Source organism: Acanthopagrus latus, chromosome 1, assembly GCF_904848185.1.
Source record: "Acanthopagrus latus isolate v.2019 chromosome 1, fAcaLat1.1, whole genome shotgun sequence".
NCBI lineage: Eukaryota > Metazoa > Chordata > Actinopteri > Spariformes > Sparidae > Acanthopagrus > Acanthopagrus latus.
In genome coordinates, this window is record NC_051039.1 from 24437144 (window position 1) to 24460332 (window position 23189).

The following is a 23189-nucleotide window of genomic DNA, read 5'->3' on the forward strand; positions in this document are numbered from 1 at the left end:
TGTACACATGCATGCACACGCTCACGCAAAAGAAAACACAAACACCCACACAATCTCACAGTCACATTCTGGCCCTTTATCCCTCCTTGGTAATCTGTTTACGGAGTTCTGGGCCCATTTGTGGGAGAATTTAATTGAAACCGGGGCTAATCTGATGATGGCACGGAGCAGCAGAGCCCTCGGCCCTGCACCACCTCCAGTCAGGTTGCACCTTGTAGTCCTCCAACTCAATACCTCGCTACTTCATTTCATGCCTCACGCTTCATCGCGGCGCTGCCCACTCATATATGCTACATTGATTGTTAATCCGACGTTTGATATGCACCGCGCTCGCTCAATTCTGATCTTGTTTTTCTTGTTTGTGTCCCCCCCCTCTCCTCCCCCTTTTCTCCCCAACGCTTCCGTTGTCTTCCCTCTCTCCTCATTCAGGATGGATACTACTCCCACCGGCCAAAGGAGAAAAGCAGAGTCGACAGCAACAACGAGAACTCTGTGCCCAAAGACTTTGAGAACATAGACAATAGTAACTTTGGCGCTCGCTCACAGCCACACCGGCAGTCTGTCGGGGCCACCAGCAGCAAGCAGCAGCGGGAACATCTGCAGGAGAAGGCCCACGCTCAGCGGCAGGCCTGGCGGGAAAGCTCCCCGAGTCTGGGCCGCAGCTCGAATGAAGTGCTGCCCGTAGGCCACCAGCCACTGGCGGTCAGCAACAACGGTTCCTACCCAGGAGGTCAGGGCGTCGCGGTGGTGTCGCGGCAACACCACCGTGTCTCGCAGGCCCAGCAGGCCCAGTCGCAGCATAGACATCAGCACCCCCACAGGAAGCCGGCAACCGCGGCACCGCTGGAGGTGACCTACGATCAGCCACCCAAGTGCGAGATCAGTGGGAAGGAAGCCATTTCAGCTCTATCCAGAGCCAAGAGCAAGGAGTGCCGGCAACAGATCGCCGAAGTGTACTGCAGACACAAGGAAGGGCAATTAATGCCCGAGAAGGTCACTCGCTACTGCCCCCTCGAGGGTGAGTAATTAATCATTGGCATCAATTGGATTGATTATTTGATTTTATTCAATTCAGATTGTTATGTCTGTGACGTTAGTGCAGTCACTTTGTATTCTGCACGACAATTGTCTCGCCGAACGGGTCGATATTTATTAAGCTTCCCAGCATGAGGACGTCTGAGTTTCTAATGGTCGTGTTATGTGAAATGCCACATAGATTTGTTAAAGCTCCTGAAAAACTGCCTCTTGATTATTTCTCTGTGACTTTTCCATGACCAAATACTGTAAGGAACTTTAAGAAAAATATGCTGCATTCACTGTTCCGGCAGATGGCAGATGGCCACCTTCTGGAGAGTAAAAACTGTAAAAACAGTCAAGGGGTAACGACTGCACGGCAAAACAAAACTTACATTAAGATATGTTGCTATGGTGAAAGGGTATTGCATACAAAGAATGGAATATATTAGATACAACTGTGTTGTGCCTTAAAGTCGCTTGTTGCCCAGATCAGCCTTGTTTTATTTCTCAGTGATGGAGCTACTTAACAAGAAGTCTGAAGAACATTTTAACGTTCTGTTACCATCGCTGATGTTCTCTATTGGCCTCAACTCGTTTTACCGCCCTGTTCTCATCCAATAAATGAGATCCTGCTGTCCGCCGTCTGCCTGAATCCATGTGAATGCAGCGTGAGTTGATTTATTGAGAAAAACGAGTCTGCCTCATCAGGTCTGTGTGGATTTGGATCAGATTTGATTAAACAGTGGCGGCAACAAAAGCAAACAAACCCACAATTGTCATCACATTTTCATTCAGATTTTGCTAACGCTAATTGCTGCACAGATATTTGTGACATCACCTTTTCCAGCTGGCCCCAGTGAGGATTATTCTAATGGGTTTTCAGGGCCTTTAAAGGGTAGCTCCATCATTTTTTACCCAGTAGAATGTGTTTATAAAGCCTTTTGTGGCTCCAGAGGATGCCACAGGTGATGTCACCCGGTGGCAACATTGCATTGTGGGTAATGTAGGCATATGGTGTTGAAAAGCAGTCACTGACTCATTATGGAAGGTTTAATCAATATTCTTCCACACCTTCTTCTTCCTTTTCACAACCTGGCACCTACATTACCCACAATGCAACATAGCCACCGAGTGATATCACTGGAGGCCATTTGTCACAGTACATGCAGCCACCTCTGGAGCCACAGAAGGCTTCATACTACTTTTTACACATATAAAGCAGTACTTTTGTAAAGACCCCTGAACACCCTTTAATGTTTAAATGTGCAATCTCAAATTGGTGGAGTTACCCTTTAACACCTTCATGTTTGTTTGTTTTTATTAGCTGTGCTATACCTGAATGTCAAAAAAGACTGCTTGGTTCAGTCAGCTGAATGACTGATTCATGTCACTGGAGGACACTAACACCATGTCAGGTTGTGTTAATGCTCAGGCCAAACACTGCATGTATGCACTCAGAGCACTGTGAGATATATGAGCATGAATAAATCTTCCAAACGCAGCTTTTATGTGGAAGCAGTAAAAATAGATGAAGCGGAGGAGCCACTCTTCAGTGCTCATTACTGTAGTGCTCTTTAAACAATAGTTCATCTCAAATCACTTCAAAACAGACTAAAATCACGAGTTCAGGAAGCTAATGGAGATGTTTTGCTTGAGTTGATTATTTGAGCAGGACTTGCTAAAGTACACAAAGAAAACCCTCCTGGACATGATGCTGACAGGTTGTCGGTGCCTTTCCGCATATTGTTTGACATTTATTTTTATTTTTTTCAAATGATTTACTCCTACTCTCTGCTGTACAGACTTTTTTTTTCTTCATAGCAAAAAAAGACAAAATAATATCCGCAAAGCTAAATACAAAGAGTGAAGTCTGACCAGTCAGGCTTTGGTGCATGGTACAATATTTCCATTTTTTTTGTAACTGCTGTCCACCTCAAAGGCAAAACATTTCTTTTCCTTTTGTAATTGGTGAAGGAAATCGTTGGAGAAAATGGGGATGCTGCTTGCATTCTCTCCAAATTGGTTTCCAGTTTTCATTTGTTTTGTCAAGCTGGCCGCAGAACACAGGTTTTCCCTTTCTTTTCTCAAACAGACGCTCGCAAAGACACACACACACGCACAGACTTTATTTCCCTAAGAATTTATGGACATCTGCAGTCTGATTGTGGCTTCTGTAAACATAATCTGTTGCGGCTGCCGCCATCGGTGAGCAGCATGCATCAGCAACCATGTTTTAGTGAACAGCACACACACATACACACACACACACACTTTTACACTCACAGGAGCAGACTGAATGCAGTGTGGACAGCAGGGGAGGAGGAGAAAGCTATTATACATGCTGCCTGTTTCCAGTCAGATACCTTCCTGGCCCTCGCTCATGTTATTGGAACTCGAGGAGGGCACTGTGACTTAGCAACTTTTGTGCATTCCCCTTTCCCAAGAGCAGGAGTATCGTTTGTCTGGGCCTAAGCTCCTGACATCTCACACAGCAACTTGACATCCCACTCAAACTGACAGTTTGATCAAAGGAGACAAAGAAATTGAAAAGGGCTTTCCCCTGGTGGCTGGGCTGTAACAACACGACAGCTAAATTAAATCACTTTTCTTTCTTAGCCTCTGCCTGCCAGTGTCTCTCTCTCCCTCTCACTATCTCTCTCTCGCTCTCTGTTCCCCATCCAAATTCAAGTCCTAACCTTGTTAGCAGAAAATTGTCCAATTTGATTTGATCGGTATTCTGTCCTTGAGGCCTTGGCTAGATTAGTCGTTGTGTTAGCTCTCGCATTAGCATCATTGAATGCAGGGGGACCATGCTCAGTATTTGTACTGTACTAGTACCCATGTAGCTTCGACCTCCAAGCCTTGCACTGAAGATGGTTTGTGTGTACCAAACATGATATTTCATATATGTATGATTACAGTGGAACAAATTACTTTGTGAAATGTGAACACAGTGACAAACCGAAAGATAATCAGCACCAAACTCTGAAGTGCTTAAGTGTAAAACATTTAAAAATGACTTAAGTTATTAAAGAAAATACTGTTTTGACGTTAACTCAAATACATCTATCTCCTGCGTTGGAAAGATATCCATTGATATTAGCATGCTGACAAACTAGCTGAAAAAAACTTTTTTCCCAGCGGTCCCCATGCTCTTGTGCTAGCGTTGTAAACACCAAGGCTCCCCTGGTAGTCAGGCTAAGTGCATAGCTAAGTGAGCATACAAGCCAATGGCAGATTTAGTCATGGATGAATAAGGGAATACAATTAGCAGCAGTTAGCAGTTACTCGGGTAATATGCTGCCCCCAGTTATCAAGTAAGAATTCAGAGTGACAAATTCTTACATATTGCACCTTTAAAGGTATTCTAGTAAGTAAGATTTCCATGTCTTCTTTAATTGTAAAGCAGGTCTAGGTGCTGCAAATGGATGCTAAGTCCACAGAGAAACATACACAGCTTGTATTTAGTAGCTGAGCTGTTAAACAAGCCGTCAGGACTTCTGTAAGTTTGTGATGTCATAGCTGCCTGTGAAAGATGACCAATCAGAGCAGACGGGCTTTAAAGAGACAGGCAGCAACAGAGCATAATAATGTGTTGTTGTTGTTTTACACATTAACACAAGTGAATATTATCTAGTAGACACCCAAAATAAAAGTATAAACCTGAAAATGAGCATTATTTGATACCTTTAACTGTTTTGGTCCACTGCTGTTGCTTTCATTACATTATAGTAGACTCCAGCAGTTAGTTATTTACAGCAGCTCAGATAACATTAGCTGAGAGAGTTTGCGCCTTTGGGCAAACGTAGTGGAGCATTTAGCAGATGAGGAGCCAGATAGCTACAGTAATTAACTCAGGTGTTTGTTGTTGACCAGCATCGTAGGTTTTAGCTGATATCCTGTTTGGCTGCCAGTGATAGCACCATGCTAGTTAGTTAAAGAGGCTAAACATATTGTTATTTGATTGTAGCCAGCTCCAAAAAAAAGATTTTTTTTATTTGAATTCACATTATTGCCAAAAAATTAGCGCTGTGGCAAACATACATTCATGACACTTATATGTTTTGTTCAGCTAGGTAATCTTCACAGATGAACACCACTTTTATGTTTTTTGAAGCGAAAATTAAAGAAGCTAGAAAGCTAACATTAGGTCATTAACAAACTACGTTGCAATAGCATGACTTAATTGTCACCACCACGAAGTGTCTGAACACATAATAACACACTGACACATTGATCAATCTCAAAGTTGTAAAATTAGAGTTTTTAACTAAAATTTGCCTGTAAAGATGGACTAGTGAGACGATGAGGCATGAGGAAATGTAATGTCTCTGGTAACTTCTATAGTCTCCTTTAGCCTTGTTAAATGTTATTTGTTACATGTTAGCAATGGCTATTTTTAAGACACACTAGCGACTTATAACTCAATAGATTTCATGATGTACACTATGTTGTTGAACAAAACATACAACAACACGTATACATACAACATTTTTTTTAGGCATTTAACTAAAAACCCATTTACTCTATTGAGATGACGACAGGAAGTGAAAAATGCTGACTGATTGGCTGGTTTTAGAACTCATGACAACAGAGTTTTATAGAGTTGATAATAAAAAAAATGTGGCTAAAAAAATCTGTTATTACAGGGGCAGAGAAAAGGAAATGAAATGTGTTATTGTGTTCATGTAAATCAACTCCATGGGTATGATTTATAAGAATGGAAATCTGGCTTTGTGGGAGGTATCAAGGAGGAGACACCACCCTAGAGACATTTTCAAATGCAATTTGATACAATCCCTTTGGGTTTTAGCTCAGTTCTTGTTCTTACCTCTCATATGGGCAGTTAAGATGGAGGGTGGGTAAGAGCCCAAAGTTACACAAGATGATGAAGGAAGCGAGTTGGGTGATAGCAGATGAGGGAAAGGCAGTTTAAAAGATTGATGGCGATGGGAAAGATGATGAAGAGTGATGAGTTCAAGTGGAGGGCTTCTGTTTTTTTTTTTCTGTCTGGAAAAGGCCTGCGGTGCATTCAGGTGCAGAGTCTGTTCAAAAAATACTACACACGAAGCTCTTTTGCAGATAAACACACACTCAACTAAACTGACAGTAAATTTGAAGTTCTCTTTCTCTCTCTCACACACACACACACACACACACACACAGGCATGCACACACAGCAGTGCTCATTAGTTCAGCTAGCCAGAGTAGCACACACTCTCAAAGTGCTTTGTGAAGTGACTGGCCAATTATCCGTGTGCAAAGCAAACCAGTGAACCTTCTTAGCTGGCCACCAATTACCGTTCAATCTGATACGGCCCACAGCAGATTTCCCCCCTGAGCTGTCACACACACACACACACACACACACACAAATGCAGAGAGAGAGAGGAGTGAGAAATAAGTATGAGTGACTGACAGGAGCCACGGCCAACTGGGGCCAATTGGAGCCAAGGGAGCGTGTCATTAACCCCCTGCTTTGTGGTCAACCTTTAAACAAAGCCGTTTTGGACACCTGCCCTCAACATTTGAATGGATGAGATTAGTTGAGCGGGAGGGACGAGGCCTTCTTAGCCCGCTGCCGTCGACTCATAAAGAGAAGACGTGTCGGACACTTGCCCCCACATTTTTGAGTAATTACAGGACCTAAGGGCCAGACGGGGGAGAGGAGCCGGGTGGGGCATTTTTTTAGGAAACGCAACCTCAGGGGAACAAGCAGCCCCCCACCTCAGTATTCCCTCAGCTTCCGCTTCTCCGTCGGCACAAACGGGCTCTTGGGAACTGAAGTCCCAAATTATAGTCATTAATCTCCTTAAGGCACATTTGGTGAACAAACATGTCTCATAAGCTGCGTGTGCGCCTTTGCTGCAGTAACTGAAGATTTAAAAACAAACAATGTCTGGGATGATAACGGGTGGGGGGGGGGGGGGCACTCGACGATGCAGAAGTGCTTCGAGGAAGGTTTTTGGGGTTTTTTTCACGGTTTTGAAGTGCGATTGTTTGTTTGGGAGTGGTTAAGGGTGGTATGAAAACCACACAGTGGAGCAATGCTAGGGTACCAACGGCTCTCCGGAGATTTCTGGAATTGTTTAATTTGATAGTGGCTTGGCAGGCCGCGGCCAGGGCGGTGCTTTCTCTGCATGCTTATTGTTGTCGTTTGTGTGAAATCCAAGGCATCTTCTGGGAGCTTTGCCTGTGAGGAGTGATGGCACATTGTCAAATTGTGCTCCACCCTGAAAGCCCCAGAGGAATCGCTTATAGGATTCCTGTCCGGATGAGGATAGTAGTTACAGTGTGTGTAGCGGCTGGCTGAAATTGTCATAGTTCCAATTCAATCACATAACGAAATGGAGGAGAGTCATGGTTTTGTGGTCGTCTTTTTTTCTTTTTTTTTTCTTTGATTCCCTGGGCAGGCCCTCTGCTTATAACAGTCAGTGTTTTTCATGGTTTAATGGCTATATTATAGTCCAGCTCTACATCTTCAGGAGATCATCTTAATGGCGAGACGTAAAGCTCTGATCAGACAGCATCACACTTAGATGATGTGAAATACCCACTGAATGTTCACTTTCGACATCCCTGTTAATTGTTATGAATATGCTAATCACACCACTCCAACTGCTGCTTACCGTGTTGCCTAGCAGCCTCGTTGTTTAGCTAATTCCCTTTATTGTGTGATAAAAGAATAACATTTAATTATCATTGATAAGCGTATTCATTATGCTTCGACTTTTGCTTTCTTGGTCCCTCGAAGATATTTATACGTGCTCCCCATCATATAGTGACTAATTGTGCCGTTTGTGCGGCATGGCAGATGTAATTTGGTAATCAAAGCAGCGAACAACCCCCTGAATACATTACTGATGAAGTATCTATCCAGTGCATCGTTAACACAAAATGTGTCTCTTCTTTTTACCTCGCAGGTAAAGCCAACGCCAACGTCCAGTGGGATGAGGACTCCGCTGAGAGCTTTCCGTCGAAGCCGGTGAGAATAGCATTCGTTCTGGTGGTGCATGGACGAGCCTCCCGCCAGTTCCAGCGCCTCTTCAAAGCCATCTACCACACCTCGCACTACTACTACATACACGTCGATCAGGTGAGCCACAAAAGGCAAACAAGCACTTGTAACGTGACATCAGTTTAAATCCACCGTTTTTAAAAGGGTTAGTTTAGGTCAGGATTTAAAAATGTATTTGTTTTTATTGACGCAAGTGTAATATCTTGATTTCAGTGGTAATCCGCGTGTGATCTTTGCCTTTTCCAGCGCTCCAACTACCTGCACAGGCAGGTGCAGGCCTTGGCTGTGCAGTATCCAAATGTGAGGGTGACACCCTGGCGAATGGCCACCATCTGGGGTGGTGCCAGTCTGCTCACCATGTATCTTCGCAGCATGGCTGACCTGCTGGCCATGAGAGACTGGAGCTGGGATTTCTTCATCAACCTCAGCGCTGCCGACTACCCCATCAGGTAACAAAGACATCATTGTAATGAGTTGTCCTGTAAGGAAATGAAGTGAGCTGTGGGGGGAAGCATCTCATGTAGGTGACAAAAGCAGTCACCAGGGCACAAATATTACCGGCCTTCTTTCAGCCAATAAGGGAGAAATTCAATACACCCTGGCCCGGGCTCCTGTGGTTAACTGTGAGCTTTGAATAAAGACTCACTCCAAACCAAACAGATCAATGCTTTCTTCAAACGGTATTCGTTAACACCTTCTCTTCCAAGTCCCTGCCTCCTCGCTTGCACTCCATTGAATGGGTTACATGGTGAACTGATTACAATTTAATTGCCCGGGGTCAATACCTATTGACTTTCCAGACCCGCTGTGTCCTGTACGGTCCGAAAGTCGTCTCTCAGCTCGAAACCATTGCTTTTAAAAAGCTGTAAAAGGTAATTAAAGCCACAAAGTCTGCGTGAGCTGGACATGAAGTCATGGAAATAGGCGATTGGAGGAGGAATTTTGTGACTCGTACTTTTTTTAATGTCAGTTTATAGTTCTTCTGGGAGTTCAAGGTCTGCTGGGTTTTTGATGTAGCTCTGCAGCAGCCAATTAAAAGCCTCCTATTAAGGAGAGAGTTATCTCTCGTGCACAGCCAGATGTCCACCCGTTGAATTTAGACAAGCTGTAATGGCCAGTGGGTAACAAGGAAGCTGGATCTGATGTCTCCACAGCTGGAGCAAAGATGCGGGGGCAAACGTGGACGGATTCAGCTTTTTCACCATATCGATGAATGCCGCTGACCTGTGTGTCTGTGTTGCTGCACGAGTGTGTGCACAGCGTCTGAGTTTATGTCATGCCGTCTGCATAGTTCAGTGTGTCTCAGCGCCTGTCCCTCTACATGTGTGCTTTTTACCCTGTCTGTCTGTCTGTTGCTGAAGGTATTTGCGAGTGCGCACAGCAAGACACCGTCTTCTCCCCGTCTTCTGCCTCCTCATTTGCATGAGGGCGATGTTGTCGAGAAAAAAGGCTGACAGTGGAGGTTTTTAGGCCCATCTGTTGGGAAACGAAAGGATTGACGGAGCGAAAGATGGGGCCGAGAAGCAGGAGTGACAGGGAAGAGGTGAGAGAGCCAGAATATGCAGCTAGGTGTAGGGGAACAAGAGGAAATGTCACGCTGTGGGCCCATGCAATATGGAAATATGGAAATATGGAAATTACACTTTTGTATCTTTGCTTAGCAAGTGCATTTGTAACCACAGCTTGGATTTGACCAGGACCGCTTGCTGCATATTTACTGAGATGAACTTGCAAATACAGTTCTTTTTAAGTGGCAGACCTGGGTCTAGGCCCCTTTGAGAGGGAGCATCCATGCTGCTCGACACTGAAACCCTTTCAGCTGGTTTGTCGCTGACACTCCTCTGTGATTTCTTTTGGCACGGGGTCGGCATGACAGGGACAGTCTGCCTCAGGAATAAACACTTCAGAATCGCATCATCATTATGGACTTACTTAAGCACTCTGTAGCTATAGATGATGAGATATTTCGGTCTGGACCAAAGTGTCAGACCCTTCGATCGACTTCCAATCCACAGGGCTGTGGATTGGAATCCTGGCTCAGACACATGCTGATTTTATTTTAATTTTTTTTCTGAGTTTGTGCAGGAAGTAAGAGTGCAAAAATACTTGAATGAAGATTTATCTGCTAATTTTTAGTGTATTTCACTTGATACGCTGCTGCTGTAAGTCATTTGGTCTAAAAGAAACAGCATCTTCTACTTATTTTAAACCTTTCAACACTTATTACGACTTACTTATTTCTGCACTGAACCAACTTATTTCAAGGTTTCTCCTTAAGTAAAATTCTTGCTCGGCACTGGCAGATAATTCCCCATGCTTTTAGTCTACATCTTCTCATAACAAGTATTCATCGCCTGTGTTTGGATAATGTTGAGTTTTGCGGTGTTAAGGCGGATGCCTCACTTTTGCCTGACTGCAAATACAACCACGCTTCATTAGAACTGTTTGTCAGATCAGGTCAGATAGCTTTGGAAACCCTCTGCCCCCGCACTGATACTTTCCAAAATCAACAATGTGACATTCACACCCACCTCATGCCATGATTGGCCAGCTCTGTGGAAGGTGAGAGAGGCCTCGCGGTTTTGTTTTTGTATTTTGAGCGCAGCTGTTTGGAATGACTGTGTCATCTAGCACTTGAGGACTCCTTTTCTGTGCGCTGGGGCCCTTTTTTGTTTTTTCACCGCTGCCCCCGAACATCCTGAGTCCGCCACTGTTTTCAAGCATACCTCAAGCCTCAGTCTTCCAACTGCTTTGTCAGTTTAAACCATAGCGCAGTATATTGATATTTATCGTACTACTTTTATTCAGTTTAAAACATATATTGTGAACCAGCACCAGACTTTATTCTAGCTTTAAGTTTCAGTGTTTTTTGGCACAGATTTTTTTCAGTGCCACTTGTTTTTGCGCTGTTGGCGCACTGCGCAGGTGCCGGCAGGACTGGGTGGAGGACTCCCCTGCCCCGCGCTGCCCTGACTACTGCTGTTGTTATCAGTGGGACTGGAGACAAGCATTATTTCCCCTCTAATTCCCTGATAATGTCTGTCCTGCCGCATGGATGGCTCTCAAAAGCAAACCCAGAGCCCCTCAGACCAGCAGAGGGGCTGTGTGTCCAGGGGGAGATATACTGTGTGTGTGTGTGTGTGTGTGTGTGTGTGTGTGTGTGTGTGTGTGTGTGTGTGTGTGTGTGTGTGTGTGTGTGTGTGTGTGTTTGTCCAGAGGGGCCAGAGGATGAGTTACACGCTTGCTTTGTCAGAGTACAACCCTCTTTCCCAGCTTTTATCTGCACAGTCTCCTTCGTCCTACCTCTTTTTTTCTCTCTTTAAAGCCCCTTTCATGGACTTTACAGCAGCTTTTAAGAAGTGGGAGCTCTGTGAGATGATGACTGGCTACAGGCGTCATATCTTCTAATCTGTTTCACTTTGTCATCTCTGTCAGGAAAGTGTTCCATCTCATATTCTAGCTTTGTTCCAGGAGTGATAGGTGTCATTTCCTCTTGTGGAACAAAAAAGGCCCTTTTATAACCTGCTAGACCCGAGCCAATTCATTTGAAAATGTAATTCTGAAAAAGAAAAAAAGAGAAAGACAGACTTGTTGGATAAATAGCAGGATTTGGGGATTAACTTAGAGAACTTTCTGTAGGTCTTTCTAGGACAAAGATGATGAATTAATGATCCGTCTCTCATCTGTTTGAGTGTTGTTAGACTGTGGGTTCATAACCTGTCAGCTATTTGAATTCAGCTATTCCCCTCAGGAGGGGTATATTTAAAGTCCTTGTTATAAAAAGGTGCATTATTAATTTAGTGGCGAGACCGTGGAAGTGAAACAGTGGCACAATGATGAAGTTTAATTGGCTATGATATTGAAAAGGTGCACATTTTTTAGCTGTCAGGTGGGGTTGGAACTCACAGCAATGAGTGCGTGTGTGTTACTGTAATGTGTGTGTGTGGGTGTGTGTGTGTGAATACCGCTGTGAGACAGAGCAGCCACAGGGCTGACAGTAAGCAAACTAGACCCAGTGGACGGGGTGACCACTCAGGTGGCAAATCTGGAGCTTGACATGAATTCCCCCCTCGCTCTGTGTGTGTGTGTGCTGTGTCTGCGTGCCTGCAAGCATTTGTGTGTCTCTGAGCATGTATACTGCATTGTCAGTGTGCATACAAGCAGATACACAGCATGTATGTGTGTGTGTGTGTGTGTGTGTGTGTGTGGGAAGTAGAGACAGAGAAGACTGCATGTGTCTGTACAGCACATCATCAGTTAGGCTTTATGGCTCAGGACCTCCTAAGATAAGCCCTCCAGGCTGTGAAATTGCTCCTTCAAGAGAAAATGACATTAATATGCGCTTGTCCCTCCCCCCCTCTGATCCTTGAGCTTTTAACCAGGGCCTCGCTGCTCTTTTAGAAAGGCAAGCCGAGCCATCGTGAAAGACTCCCACCACAGATGAAATGTTAGGGCCATCGACTAGGCCATAGCCTGCAGAGCAAAGCTTTTAGCCTGTCTGGCCCGCATATGAGGAAGCAGACTGCTCGACAATGCGGGAGCAGCGTGGAGTCATTCATCAAAATCATGGAGAGCATAATCTTTTGTATGATCCTAAATAGTTTTAACAGCTTCAAGGAACTGGGGGACTGACACAGAGTTCAGCCGAGGTCTCTAATTGATCGCGACGTGACTTAAAGCCCCTGAGAACTTGGTTTAGATTTTCTCCGCCGGATTCAAGTTCCCCCCCCCCCCGCTGTGTTTCTGCTTGTTGTGTTGTTGCTTCACTCAGATGTTCACCTCTCTCCGTGCAGAATGATTTGTCACATCCCAAGCGGTATCGAGCCTGGTCCGGTGTGCAGTGTACAGAGCCGATGTACAATTAACAGATTTTTAAGTATCAGTTGTGGAAAAACCAGATCAGATCGGAAACATTATTCCAAGCATTTTCATGTGTCTGAAGAGGAATATTTTTGAATATTAATGACTAAATAAGCAAAGTTTGGACAGATCTACACTTTCTGAAGAGTTTAACACTCCCAAAAACAATCGGCTTCATCGGGGCTGTGTGGGTTTGGTTTGATAACGGCTGATTGACAGCATCCCCCACAACTGTCATTATATTCTGATTCAAATGTTCCTAATTCCTGATTCATGCACGGAAGCATGTGACATTAACATTGTCCGTCCTAGCTCTGCCCACTGAAAAAAAGCAGTAAAGATAATGTACAAACACACAGACACTCATACATAAAAATAAACCCTAAATTGGGTAACCTCTGGAAGAGAACTGTGTGTTCATGTAACCCACGATAGTCTCATAGTAAGAAGCTAATTGAGGAAATATATTTTCAAGTCTGTTTTGCGTCCTTAGATTTATGCATGTCCAAGGGACATGGTTTCGTGTATGTGAGGTATATAATGGAGTTAGAATGGATCTGATTGCATTTGAAGCCTACTAAACCTACAGTCAGAATCCTCTGGTTGACTCCCCCCCTCTGGTGCCCCATGTTTGAAAAAACACAGGAACAGTGCCCTCTTGAACGCTCCTGTGGTAGATAACACATAATGAACTGCCCCCTTGGGTGCCCTTGCAGCAGACAAAACAAGTGCCCTCTCTTCATCATAAATATATCACGACTCCTCTGCGCGCTGGTGCCCACCGGCATACATGTGGTGCCCTTTTTTTTTTATTTTGTTTTGCCCCGTGCCCTCAAACACCCTGAATCCACCACTGGTGAAAATACATTTCTTTGGTATGCATTTCAATTGAATGCATGTTTTGGTCTGTGGTGATATCACCCTGCAAGCTACACGCCCTGAGCTAACAGACCTGTGTGGGTGTCTATGAAGTGTCTATGAATCTATGGATGGACATGTCAAAGCAACAGGGAGAGTAAAGATGACTTATTTCTATACGTATATATACCATATATAGCAAACCGAAAACTTCACAACAGTTCATTTAAAAAGTGTATTTTCTGTTTCAGTGTGTCCTTCAGTAACCCGGCTAATTTTCCTCCGTAGCTCGAAACGTACAACAGCATGTGCTCCACTGCAGCTTCCACCTCCAGCTAGCACTCGCCATATGTTTCCGTGTGTAATGTAAGTCATTTTCTTCCATTTCAGGACCAATAACCAGCTGGTGACCTTCCTGTCCAAATACAGAGACATGAACTTCATCAAGTCCCACGGCAGGGACAACGCCAGGTGAGATTGCAAACTTTTCAAACTTCATTCTAATCTCCCCCCGCAACACTCCCTCCCTCTCCCTCTCTCTCTGGCTGGCTCTCTTGTGTTTGTCTGTCTTACTCACACACAGCAGCACCTATGCGCACACACAGCGCGCTCCTGCCAGCACGGCCTGGTCACTGAATCATAATACAATTAGCTCCCATCTGTGGCTTCATTAATTAACCTTCTTGGTGGGGTGAGCTCGCGAGGTCGCTGCCAGAACGCCCTGCTCTGCTGCCGCCACCCCGCCGCCCTCTACTTTCTGCTTCATCACGCCCCGGTGACGAACCAGTCATCGCCCGACACCGTGGGCAAAAAAGCCCCCGAAACACATGAGAAAAAAGGGAAGAAAACAGCAGCCGGCTTGCGTGCATGAGTCAGCGTGACTCAGCGCTACCTTTTTTTATATTTGGAGTCACTGAGTTTTTATCCAGTGCTGTTTGGTAAGAGTGAAGCTGTTTGGCTCCCTGATTTGATTCCATATCAACCACGATAAACAGCCCAGTAATCCACCATTATACAGTGTATGCACATATGCTGATGGAGTAAACAAATTAAGATGCTTGAAAAATGCATGAGTGCCTTTCTAAAATGTCATCTGCGTATGTATATGCGTGTAGAGCTCAGCCCGCCAGCCACAAGGTTGGTACCTGCAACAGTGTTTGTCACGGTGCAGAAGACAGAGGGAACAGTCCGACCCGGCTGACCTGAATTTGACTCCTTCCATCTGACACTCGATACGTTCTCAGGAGTAACACCATCCATTATGTATGCAGGGTGTCACTCTTGTTGTGGCTGATAAAGTGTGTAGTGACAAGTGCGAACGACACATTTGTCAGGTCATTTGAAGCCAAGGGCAGAAGACGTACTCTGCTATAATGCGAGGGGAAGTCATGTTTGGATATACACTAAAGGTGCATACGAAATTAAAGGAATCTGTCATCTGCCAATTCATACTCAAGACAAATAGGGGCAACACATCACTGCTTACTGCTGCTAACTGTAGCTGCTCTTAGCTAGTTAGCTCAGGTAGCTGTGCAGTTAGCGGTTCAGACTACGAGCTTAGGGAACTGGGAATTATCGATGTCAACACCGTGGGCACACCAACTAGCCCCAGCCCGTCCTGGTCCATAGCTCTTGTGAAACACCAGCAGTCCCCTGGTAGTCTGGCTACCTGCATAGCTAACTTAGCTAGCAAGCAAAAGGTAGCTAAAGTCATGGATGAAGGGGTCCGTGTTCCCAGTCTGGACTGCTGGGTACACTGCTAACTAGCTAACAGTTGCTACAGTTAGCAGGAGTTTGCGGTTACTGTCTTGTTATGCTCCCCCATTTGTAATAATTATTGTTGAAAATCATTCATCTTTAACCTCGCTGCTGCTGTTACAGTTGAGTTGTATCTACCTGAGCATATTTTCACTGCGTACATTTTTAGCTAATCATTTTTGCTTTTTCACCAGCATTCACCCAAAAAAATCCCTAGATTTGTTTTGAGAGGGAGTGCGTTAACATTTTCACCCTGATTTTGTGACACTTGAAGGTTGTTTCCCGATGAAAGAGGACAGTGCTCACTGAAGTTTGAAGTCATAAAAGGCCTCTTGAGTGAAGAGAAACATTGGGAGAAAATATAAATGAGCTGATTATACACAACTGTTCCTCTAAATATTGAACAAGAACTTATTTTATGTAAATGGCGATTTTTAAAGTCTGATTCTCACCTGGGTTTGTTCTTCCAAAGGATAATTAGCCCCCACCATTTTGTGTATTTGAATATATTCAGCAGTCAGTGTTGTTACCATGATTTTGTGTGTGTTCGCCAGGTTTATCCGTAAGCAGGGTCTGGATCGTCTCTTCTTCGAGTGCGACACCCACATGTGGAGGCTGGGTGACCGTAAAATCCCAGAGGGCATCTCGGTTGACGGCGGGTCCGACTGGTTCCTTCTCAACCGCATGTTCATCGAGTATGTCATCAACTCCAAGGACGACTTGGTCACCAACATGAAGCGCTTCTACGCCTACACTCTGCTGCCTGCCGAGGTAACACACAAAACATACAGGCACACAGACTCACACACACACTGACACACCGCTTTCACACGTTCAAGTGTTTCTTAACCTCTGACCGACATGCAAGTGCTGTTTGTGTTTACTCTGCACCGCTTATAGAAGCCGTATACACTCTTGTCCTTTCATGGCTGTGACGGCGAGATGTAAAGGCTGACTTTCCAGCCGTACACAAGGATTGGATGAGAACTGAATGATCTCTGTGGGGAAATTGGATTTTTATCACTGTTACTCTGAATCCCTATTCTCTGCTGCTACTCTATTTCCTCTCTGTGAATTGAATGTTGTAAAAAATAAAAGGTATACAATTTTCTAATTTTGTCTCCGCCTCCCCCTCCTCTGCCTCTGCCTCCCTATCCCATTTCCGTCTCTGTTTCTTTTTCCACAATAGTCGTTCTTCCACACGGTGCTGGAGAACAGTGGCCACTGTGAGAGCATGGTGGATAACAACCTGCGCATCACCAACTGGAACCGTAAACTGGGCTGTAAGTGCCAGTACAAGCACATTGTCGACTGGTGCGGATGCTCCCCGAACGACTTCAAGCCGGCAGACTTCCACCGCTTCCAGGTAATGATAACACGCGACACGAGTGTGGAGAAAATGCATCAACCCATTGGTCAAGAGCAGAACAAGTGGCATCAGTTTGTCAGGGACACTTCAAACTTGAGTTAAGCATGAAGAGGTTTTTCTTCCCAAGAAACTTTAAGTTAACTAGTGATCTCCCTCCAGCCAGCCAGCACCTTATTCAGGTTTTTTGTAGTTGTAAAAGGAGACAGGATTCTATAGATTTCCCATCAATCTCATGTCACTCTTTCAATGCAAGAGACAGGAATGGACAAAGAAACAGGGCAGCAGGCTCAAAACGCCTTGCCGGGTTGTACAGTGGTGCGTCCTGCGGCTGGTCAGGACATTTCAATAGGAAACGATAAAATCAGCTGATGGTGTCACTGATGTAAGCTGGCGCCACATGCATTTAAGACACACCATCTGAGTTCTTAAGCTCTTGCATTTTTAATTACTGTATACAAAGAGCTTCTCAGGGACAAACAAATGCTTTTGGGGCTTGTTCTTTAATTTTTTTGTGTTTTTTTAAGTTCTTTTAGTTAAAGAGATCAAACATAATGACAGATAAGATAAGATGCACATACATTGATTCCCAGAGGATAAATATAGGCGATGCAGCCGCACAAGCACCAAAATACATATAGATTAATGAGAAAAGAAATGACAATAAAAAAAAGAATACATATATTAATACAAGAGCCATTCAACTCAGCACATCATACTAATACTGTCTCAGGTAAACTACAGTATGTGTAGAACAATATGATACCATCAACTGTAACAATGTAGACCAGAATAACATATACTGTAATGTGATTAAGTAATGATACTCAGCATTTAACGTGATTTATAACATAAGAAGATAATGTATTACCAAGTAGTAATAAGATAAATTAGTGTAATATGGTGTAGGACATGAAAAAAAAAAAGGAGAAATGTACCTGTATGCTGTAAGATAATGTAAAGCCGAGTACAGTAAAGCAATAAAGCATGGACTATATCTGAGCACAGTATAGATTTGCTCCTTGGTTGTATAATAACTGTAAAAACCCTGATATAGTTTTGGTTCAGGTTGAACATTTTTTAAACACAGCTGACAGAAACAGCTGCAGGCAAACGCTTCACCCCAGGATGACTGAACCGCACTGTCAGAAGACACTGAATGGAGGAATTGGCTCTCATCCCAGTACTATAATATGAACACTATGTATCACGCTGCAAAAATTGACTCAATGTATGTGCCTATAAGATGTAACCCCCCATTGCGCATGTCATTGACAGACACTCTTCCCGTACAAGTATTGAGCTGCCCACAACGCACGGTCCTCTAGGTTGAGCAAGTCGATAAAAATAAAGTTAAACAAAGTAAAACAGTTTGAAACTCTCTTGTCCTTCAAGGTCAGTTTGTTTGCTCATTTGTTTATTCGGTCATGAAAACAAAGAGTTTGTTCATTTAGTCTGATAAGACAAAATAATCTGTAAGTGAAAAAAAAATTCTTCCCAAAAACTACAGAGTGCCCCTTTAATTGGTTAAAGTAAATAGAATTAGTAACAGTAACATCAAGGAACATGGTCCAAAATGTCCCTTTCAGCAGTTTGACAAAAGCAGGCCCTGCACCACCAGAAACACCAGACAAACCTTCAAACACACACAAATTGAAATGAAATGAACACATCACTTTCAGTGGATGTTGGCAGCGCACACATCCCGGTATGTCGTGGGAAATCAGCAGCAGTCAATCTCCAAATTCTCCGCCCTCAAGGTCTGTCCCCTCAGCCTCCAGCATCCAGCCCGTTCCCACAGCTTTCACAATCAATATGTGCAAAATTATGTCTCGATTAGTACGACCCTGAAAGGGGAGAAAAATTAATAGCAATTAGATCCTCTTTGCCTTGAGTGTGAGAGAGAGAAGAGGTTTAGTTAGCTTTTCAAAATGAAAGTGAGTGAGTGGCGGTGGCTGCAGGACCCCAGAGAAAGTCGGTATCGCAGCTTGACTTTTAATGTGCTCCTAAAAAGTGAAAGCTGCGGTACAAAGTGAGAACGTTCTGCCACAGTTAAATATCACTTCAAGTCATATCCTTTGAGTGCCGTGACTCACTTCGTCTCTCCTGTCCTTCACATACCAGTCAAAGCCGCCTCGCTGACCTCACTTCTCCCTCCGCCAGGCCCGTCTGCCGTCTGTCTCGCCTCAGTCTCTGGCAGCTCAGTGCCAGCACATTACCACAGGTCCTTGGCACTGCTGCTGGGTCTGGTTGGCACCCCGGTATCAGTAAAGTCCAACCATGGGAACAAAGCAGCCTTTCCAAAAGCAAAGCCAGGCCCCGCTCTTAATAGGACTTAATATCCCATTGAGCGCACAATCTGAGTTCCCCTTTGAACCGGAGCGTTGGGGAAGATAGGGGCAGGCAAAGTAGGCTTCAATTTGGTTTGCAGATGAGACGAATAATTCAAGGTACAACTGTCGAGTTTCCCACTTGGTGAATATAAAGTGCACTCACCGAGGGAGGAGGAAGGCGTTCTGCAGCGGGAGAGCGGCGATGTGCCTTTTGTCTTAGTGCATCATTGTTTAGTAATGTGTTTTCAGAATGAGGTGCATTTGGGAATTGTGTTGGAAAGACAGGCAGTGACAGGCTGGCACTTTAAGGCATGTCAGAGCCCCCCCTCTGTGTTTCATTTGATATCTGTAGCCGATCTGGCGTCGCCTGAAGCCATGCCAACATTTTCTCATGCCTGGGCAGCCTGAGGAAAAAGCCACGCCACAGCTTGATTAGCCCTCTGTTCTGTCTTAGCAGGTAACACCGAGGTGTTCGCGGCTGAGTAACTATCGGTAAATAGTTTTGCGCCAGGGACTGAAAAGGCATCTTTGTGTGTAAGCCAGGCCACAGGGGCGGCAGATTTCATGATGCACCTTGAACCACACAAGAAACAGTGCGGCAGGGACAGAGAGGGTGAGAAATGCATGGGTGGAGTGGAGGAGGGCAGACAGAGCAACAAACAGAAAGAAGTGTTGGGAAAAGAGATCATGGACGGATGGAAAAATACAGAAAGGGGGAAAGGACGATACCTTATGTCAAGGTGTCTCTGGGTAAGGTTTGGGTTAGACATGCTGTGCACCTACTTGAGTATTGTGTCGAAACTGTCTTACACAGAAGCTCAGAGTGACTTTCAGCTCCAGCAGTGGACCCAAAATCTTTTTTATCAATAGTTGGTGATGTGAAAAACTTTTTTAATGTCTCTCTCGATCGATATTTTATCTTCTCCTCCTTCAACCTGTGACACCCTGCCCTGCATCTGAGATACCACACAGCCATACATATAATGCTAATTTTAAAGTTCATAATTTTATTTGTGGTTCCTACTTAAGTAGGTTTACATGCCTTAATTCTCAAAACAACACGTCAGTTTCCTCATACGGTCCAGTGCAGCAGCAGCACTATACTATCTGTCTGAAACACTCTGTGTAAGCCCCTGTCTCTTTAAGGTCTCCTTGTCTGCCCTGATTGGTCAGCTTACACAAGCCTGAGCCAGCACTGCTGACCATGCCCTTAGTCTGCTCTGTCATATTTCCAGCATCCAGTCAGCTTCACTTCTTCTGTGAATATAGGAATAAACTATGTGAGAGTGTAGCATGGTGATGTAGCGTGATGTCAGAAGTCGAAGAATTAAAGGCGGGACTACTGATGAGGCATTTTCAAGACCTTTTACAACTTAATAACTGAAGGAAAGGGACATTTTAGAAAATGTACTGCACTGTAGTCTAACATGATTTTCTCATTTTAGCAACACGATGTATTTAAGATGGATAGCTTCCTCGTTAATCCAAATATTATAGTCAGTGCATTGTTATGACAAATTGGAATGAGAGTCGACTGACTCACTAGAACCACTGTGCGCTGCAGTTCCAAATGTTTTGGCCTGTTTATTTGCTAGCTTTCATCACTGGTTGTATATGTCTACCAGTTGGACAAGATTTACTATTTCTCATTATTCAAATGAGTTTGAGAGACTTGTAGAGGTTAAACATGACTTGTGCCAACAATATTTGTTTTTCCTCTTGTCTTGAAGGGGAGCAGCACACATTTTACACAGTAAAGTCTGTTTGCAGGTCTTGGAAGATACTTTTGCGGCTTCATGCAGCTGCATGAAATCTGATAAACTGCCCTTCAACTGATGTCACTGTAGAGTTACAATTGTGAATTGTGAGTAATGTTGGCAGCAGGTTCAGGAATATAGAAGATGATATCTCTGTTTCTGCTGCACGATTTCTTTTTTTTTGAACTGCCAGTTGCAAATAGAGTGTTTGTTCTTCAAGTGAATGAAAGAGTGAGGCTGAGGAGACTGATCAAATTTATATACAGTATACATTATTAACATGATATATATATATATATATATATATATATATATATATATATATATATATATATATATATATATATATAATGAATCCACAGAACGGTACAGAAAAGATTTACCTCCGTTTGATCTGCTACTACCTCTACTCCTTCTCTCTCTTCTTCCTACCCACGCGTCTCATGTGTTCCCCTGCCATCCTGGCACACCAACGTTTCCCTAATCTCCTTTTTTTTCTTCTCTTTATCTCATCCCTCCCTACTTTACTGCCATCCTCCTATACCACCCTCCCCTCTCCCTCTGCAGCAAACTGTGCGGCCCACCTTCTTCGCCAGGAAGTTTGAAGCCAGCGTGAACCAGGAGATTGTGAACCAGCTGGACAGCTACCTGTTCGGACCTTTCCCCCAGGGGACGCCGAACCTGAACTCGTACTGGGAGAACGTGTACGACGAGCCAGACGGCGTGGCCAGCCTGTCGGACACGCAGCTCACATACTACCACTCCTTCTCACGGCTGGGCCTGGCCAGAGCCGCCGCCTCACTGCAGGGGAACCCGAAGGATCACAGCTGCAGGTGAGCTTTGTGAATTACACACCGTGATCATCATCGTGAGACACCTGCACCCACATTCACAGGTGCACTTCGGTTGAATAGCCGGCCACACCCATGTTAGCATGAGAAGCCACATCATTTATAAAAAAGCCTTTGACTCCGCTGATGCGTCCTTGTCTGGCATCGCATGTCATGGAAACAGGATAACAATGAACAGTTCCAGTCAGCAGCTAGGAACTCTGGGTAATGCTATTCATCCTGTAACATGATATGACTCTGTCAATTAATCCCACACATAATGAGGCTATATGGGTCATAGCATGGAAAGCTGTCCCTTCAGGCCAATGTGCTATTAGTGGAAATGTATGAATTCCAGTGCTGTTAACATGCAGTATGTGGTTAAAACAAACCAGGAAGACCACACTGTGCTTTCATATTTGATGTCCAAATGGAACATTTCAGCTTTGTGCACTTCAGTAAGGATTCTCAACGGCATATGTCTTCTGTGGCATCTGGTGCAGGAGCATTCAGGTTGAGCTTTCTGTTACTTTTATTTGCACATAAAACGATTTGAAAAACAGTGACAAATTAAGCATGCTGATTCCAAAGAGAAAGCAGAGGTGTAAATTGCTCATTTGCGTATGTGTGACAGAGAGGGCCCATGCATCTCATAAAAAAGCGCCTTACCTCGAAACAAAAGATAAAGCAAACAAGCAAGACACCTACACAAGCCGCAAACATTAAGATGACATCTTTATGTGCATCTTAATGACATCGACAAACATTAAGATGACTTCTGCCCACATGAGACGGGATCAGAGAGAGGAAATGGAGCCCAGCATGAAGGAAAGCAGTTGTTCTAACACTATATGGAGACACACTGTGATACGTTTTGTTGGGAGACATCCAAGCTGCCAATTCATATTGTCCCACTCAAGAAAGTCTCAAAGCTCAGGTTGACTGACTGATAGAATTGTCATTAGTATGATTAAATGGAGGCAACACAAACCTTCTATCAGCCGAAATGGTTTGCCCTCCCACCCTGCTGCATTGTGGGTGTTCTGCAAAGTCCTGCGGGTAAAGCCGAGCAGAGAAGGAAGCATGTTTCCATCTGTCAAACCTCAAAACCATCCATTGGCTACAGCTGTTTCTACTCATATGCTGCATCTGGAGGGAAGGAGCAGGGCGAGGAGAAGGTGGTTACATACATGCATGTGTGTCTTTGCATGTATAACATCTTTGTCAAAGCCCAGGAAATGAGCCTGTGTGGAGAAGCGTTTCCTTAAGTCACACGAGGAAACCTCAGTCTCTAACATTTGCATGCAAATGCGCCTTAAGATGGCTGAGAGAACGACTGCAAATGTCTGCATGCGTGTGTGTAGGGTGAGTTTGCATGTGTGTGTCTGTGTG

The 23189-nt window shown here is 44.3% G+C and overlaps 1 protein-coding gene across 1 annotated transcript in view; it reads left to right on the forward strand.

Moving 5' to 3' along the window:
* The window catches only part of xylt1 (xylosyltransferase I), an 88370-nt gene that overhangs the window by 44845 nt on the left and 20336 nt on the right, over positions 1-23189 (forward strand). The window contains exons 2-8 of the mRNA XM_037115325.1: positions 430-1018; positions 7941-8113; positions 8282-8484; positions 14144-14224; positions 16066-16282; positions 16701-16877; positions 21535-21800. Of these exons, the coding sequence (XP_036971220.1) occupies positions 430-1018; positions 7941-8113; positions 8282-8484; positions 14144-14224; positions 16066-16282; positions 16701-16877; positions 21535-21800 (1706 nt within the window). The remainder of the gene's footprint in view (positions 1-429; positions 1019-7940; positions 8114-8281; positions 8485-14143; positions 14225-16065; positions 16283-16700; positions 16878-21534; positions 21801-23189) is intronic.